The sequence below is a fragment of the Orycteropus afer genome, unplaced genomic scaffold, assembly GCF_000298275.1.
Source record: "Orycteropus afer afer isolate SDZICR_OR568_19922 unplaced genomic scaffold, OryAfe1.0 scaffold00530, whole genome shotgun sequence".
Lineage (NCBI taxonomy): Eukaryota > Metazoa > Chordata > Mammalia > Tubulidentata > Orycteropodidae > Orycteropus > Orycteropus afer.
Genome location: NW_006922117.1, coordinates 1,476,402 through 1,481,036, shown reverse-complemented (window position 1 = coordinate 1,481,036; position 4,635 = coordinate 1,476,402). Strand labels below are relative to the sequence as shown.

The 4,635-nt window shown below is 35.7% G+C and overlaps 1 protein-coding gene across 1 annotated transcript in view; it reads right to left on the bottom strand.

Annotated features, from left to right (window-relative positions):
• Positions 1–279: 279 nt before the first annotated feature.
• CSMD3 (CUB and Sushi multiple domains 3) overlaps positions 280–4,635 on the bottom strand; it is a gene marked incomplete at its 5' end in the record, with an annotated part of 1,439,134 nt that continues 1,434,778 nt past the window's right edge. Inside the window, 2 exons of the mRNA XM_007955674.2 lie at positions 280–439; positions 3,754–3,889. Coding sequence (XP_007953865.2) covers positions 280–439; positions 3,754–3,889 — 296 coding nt within the window. The remainder of the gene's footprint in view (positions 440–3,753; positions 3,890–4,635) is intronic.

Here is a 4,635-nt window from a genome sequence, read left to right as displayed (position 1 = left end):
TTAAAAAAGCAAATAAATTGTGAGTGAGCACTCTCAGAGTGCAGCCGTATTTCTGTAAAACTCTCCATGGTAACCATGAAGAAACATTATGGTCCAGTTTATGGAAGAAAAAAAAAAAAAAACAGAAAAAAAAGAAACACTTTTCTCTATCATTCCTCAGGAAAAGGTGACCCAGCAAGTCCTGAAAAGTGTGCTTTAATTTGTTTCGCAGTGAACTAAATGTGCACTGTTTTGTGTTTCGATTTCCAAGCTTCTGAAAAAAGGCAAAGTGTTGCCGCGTTATACCATTGTGCAGACCGTGTTTAAGTTGGGATCGAATCGTACTGCCTTTCCTTCCACTGACTTCGCACTGGTGTCATACATGGGATTTTCAAATGCTGCTTGGCCATTGTTATTTTCATGCACTGAACACCCTGTATACTGTGTTTTAGGTGCAGTCCTGTGGATGAAAACATTGATTAGCTAAGTGTTAATTCTCCTCGAGAAATAGCAGAGTAGGAATTATACAGTAAATACTTGAGGACGTACTAGTAAGTGATGTAACTTGAAAGTATGAATCGAGAAACCATAAACAAAGTAAGGCACGCTTGAACAACTTACCTAGCACCTTATAATCATAAGGAACTTTTATTATTTGCATATAATGTATATTTGTATACAGTACCTATATGATTAATATAAGCATTTACTGTCTTTAGGTGTCATTGAATTGATTTCAACCCAGAATGACCCCACGTGACAGGGTAGAACTGCCCCATGGAGTTTTCTAGGCTGTCATCTTTGGGGAAGCAGATCTCCACGTCTTTCTGCCATGAAGCCACCAGGTAGGAATGAATCTCCCAGTTAGCAGCTGGGAGTTTAACCATTGTGCCGCCCGTGCTCCTTAATGCAAACACAAATCAATGCTATTGTGAATATTACCATCATTTTTCTCATTATATGATAATTTATTATGCATTGTAATATATGTTATTATAATTAAGAACTTGAATCACATTACTATTCATCCATCCATTCAATAAATATTTACTGAGGATATATCTACTATGTGCCAGACAATATTCTAGGCATTGAATATATAATTTTTTTAAAAGAAGGTATTATTCTCATGGTGCTTATATTGTACTAATGGAAAACAAGAACAAATGAAAAAAATAAAACCAGACAAATCGTAAGTAATGAGAATTATTATATGAAAAGGAAAAGGGAAGTAACTGACACTTTAGGAGAAGTAATAAAGAAACACATTTCTGAAGAGATAAAAATCTATGATCTGAAGGACAAGGAGGATGAATTTCTATATTGTTACAGAACAGGGGATTCCAGGAATAGAAAATAGGTATTGCTGACACTTAAGCTGGGAAGGTGTGGGGAGTGTCCCAGAAACATATGAATATTTGATTTGATTTTAAGCATGATATACGTTCGAAAAACCAAATTCACTGGCTGCGAGTCGATTCCAACTCATAGCAACCCCCACAGAGTTTCCAAGGCTGCAAATCTTTACAGAAGCAGACTGTCTTATCTTTCTTCCATGGAGTGGCTAGTGGGTTCAAACCACTAACCACTTGGTTAGTAGCCAAATGCCTTCACCACTGCATGGCTAGAGCTCTTTATGATATATGTTAGAACTAGTAAAATTAGAATCTCATGGGTGAAATAACTATGCTGATACTCACAAGAAAAATAGTTTCCAAAAATATATTGGTAATTGGACATGAGACACATGACACAGAAGGTCTAGGCATGGTGCTTAGTCTTGCATTCCTGCCTCTTTTTGTAGTTCTCCCATCTTTGATTCAGGTTCATTACTAGTTTCTCTTTCCTATGTATCACTGATTAATGTATCACTGATTAATTATCTGACATGGGTGAAGAATGGTAGGACCTATACCAACATATTTCTGGGACATAATTCCTGAAAAAAGGCTATTAAAATAAGTGTTTTTTAACTTCTTTGTTTATATCAAATACCACAAACTTCAAGTATTGATTTTATTGTAACTTATTATAAATAACAAATATATATGTAACTATATCAACTATAGGGGCTCTAATGGCGTAGTGCCTAAGGCATTTGACTGCTAACCAGAAGCCTGGCACTTCAAACCCACCAGGCCCTCATCAGAAGGAAGACTGGGCAATCTACTCCTGTACTGATACTGCCTCAGAAACCCAAAGAGGGGTCACTATGAGTTGGATCTGACTCGAGGGCAGTAAGTTTGTAGTTATTTTTTTGGGTATATCAACTTTTTGTATAACAAAATAATATACATAACAAAGGAGCTCTGGTAGCATAGTGGCTAAGACACTTGCCTGCTAACCAGAAGGTTGGCTGCTCAAACCCACCAGCCACTCCTCGGAAGGAAGATGGGGCAATCTATTTCCGTAGTGATACTGCCTCAGAAACCCAAGAAGGGGTCGCTATGAGTCGGGGCCGACTCGATGGCATATAACAACAACAACAACATGCATAACAAAATGATATATTACTATCTTAAATACATTCTTCTGAATTTTTGTCCAAAGATTGTTAGATTAGTTCTAGGACAGTAAGTTTTATTTTTTTTAAAAAAAGCATAAGCTATCTTAATTGCTTTCAATGCCATCACTCATATATATAGGATTCACAACTTGCTCTTCCTGCATGTATCTATTGCTATAAGCCAAATAGTTGTATTTGTCTATTTATCAAAAAGAATTCACAATAAAAATCAGAAGAAACACAATTTTCTTCTAATTATGGAAGAATCATTAGAATACAAAAGAATTTCTCTTTGCTCATATCAAGCAACAACTTTAAGGAAAATAACTATCATTAAAAGTAAAATACAGAATAGGCTGACATAGCTTGCTTTGTGAGTAAATTTAGTGAAGAGTTTTCTTTACCCACTAACAAATCCTGAAAGTGGCCAGAAGTAAACAGCTGCCAATTCACAATGATCATAAATGTATGTAACATTAAATAAATCAGTCTTGCTTGTTGTTGTTATTTGCCATTGAGTCAGACCCCACTCACAGCAACCTCTCCTTGGGTTTCTGAGGCAGGATCTCTATGGAAGTAGATTGCCCAACCTTCTTTCTGAGGAGTGGCTGGGGGGTTTGAACCTCCAGCCTTCTGGTTAGCAGTCAAGTGCCTTAGGCACTTAGCTACCAGAGCTAACATTTATCACAAAAGCACAGATTTTGGGTAAAATGCATTTAGGTAACAAATGCTATCTAGATATGTTTTCTGGATGAGGATTTATTTCAAATAATGGAGAATTGTATAGTAAAGGCTCTTACCAGGGTATTCTCATAGAGTGAACAAAAACCTAATAACAATGTGTGCAGCCATATACTAGATAAAATCACAAACATAATATATTCATTGTGTAATCTTCAGAAGGCAACAGAAGATGAAAAAGAACATTAGAGTATTGTACCATCTGCCTGAGTAAAAATCGTCAGTATTATAAACTAACAAGTTTAGACATAAGGTTACTCTTAGTTCTGTAAATGAATTTGGCAGAGTTATTCAAACCTTAACCAAGATTTGTATTTCTGAAGCCTCATTTTGGATAAGGTAAAAATATCTTTCATAATTAGTTTTGTGCCACAAATACTAAAAAGCAAAAGGCTGGAAGGTTGATGAATGCTTGTGAAACTTAACAGCACAACTTGAATTATGTGTAGGGTGTGTATGAGAGGTAGACGAAGTTTCAAGCACTTTTCCAATAATTAGCTCATAGAAGTATCATAAATAATGCTTACCTTTGTTTGTACAGATAAAATCCAAATCCTGCAAATATAAGTGCAAAAAAAGGCACAAGAATAGCAATAGCCACAGAACTACTATTTGTACCATGAGGTTGATTCGAAGAATTCGAACCTTCTGACATATTCAGTCCTAAAAATAAAACAATAAATTGTAAGATCAACTCTCTTTAATGATATTTGTTTTTTCTTTTTATGAAACAATTTCTTCGTTTCTCAAATTGTCTACTTGAACAAGTACATAAAAAAGAGAGCTCATTCCTCAATCTTCTTCAACCCATTTCCACACAATTTTGCACAATGTTTAATATGCATAAGATAGTTTTCCAGAAGAAGATAGAAATTTAAAAAATGAAATAAATATCCTTGAGCTGAGGTATTTAAACATGAATGGGAAGACTAACAGACACAAATAAGGGTAATGCATCAAGCATGAATTCATGGCCAATTTGTTCCAAACATGGGAGAAGTCATTTACATTGGTGGTATCTAAGAGTGATTTTTGAGGCAGACATGGAATATGTTTGTCCTTGTTGAACCAGTAGAGAAACCAGTGAAAATGAAAACAAGATCATCATATACTTAGAAGTAGAACTGTTAATGGCACATTTGGGGGATAAGGCCAGCATTAGGCATATCTGTGAAAAAGACACATGGCAGGTGTTGGAGATTAGAATAATAAACTATGGCTAGATTCTGAAGGGGTGAGAATGTCATTCTAAAGAGCTCAATCATTCTGCCCAGCTCAGTAAGAGACATCTGAAGGGGTTTAGAAAGGAAAGGATATGACAAGGCAAGAGATTTAGAACAGTGCCTCAAGTAGGATGAGCTCTGGGGAAGACAGCCCTGAAAAAAGAGTAATTAGAAAGGTGTCCTTAT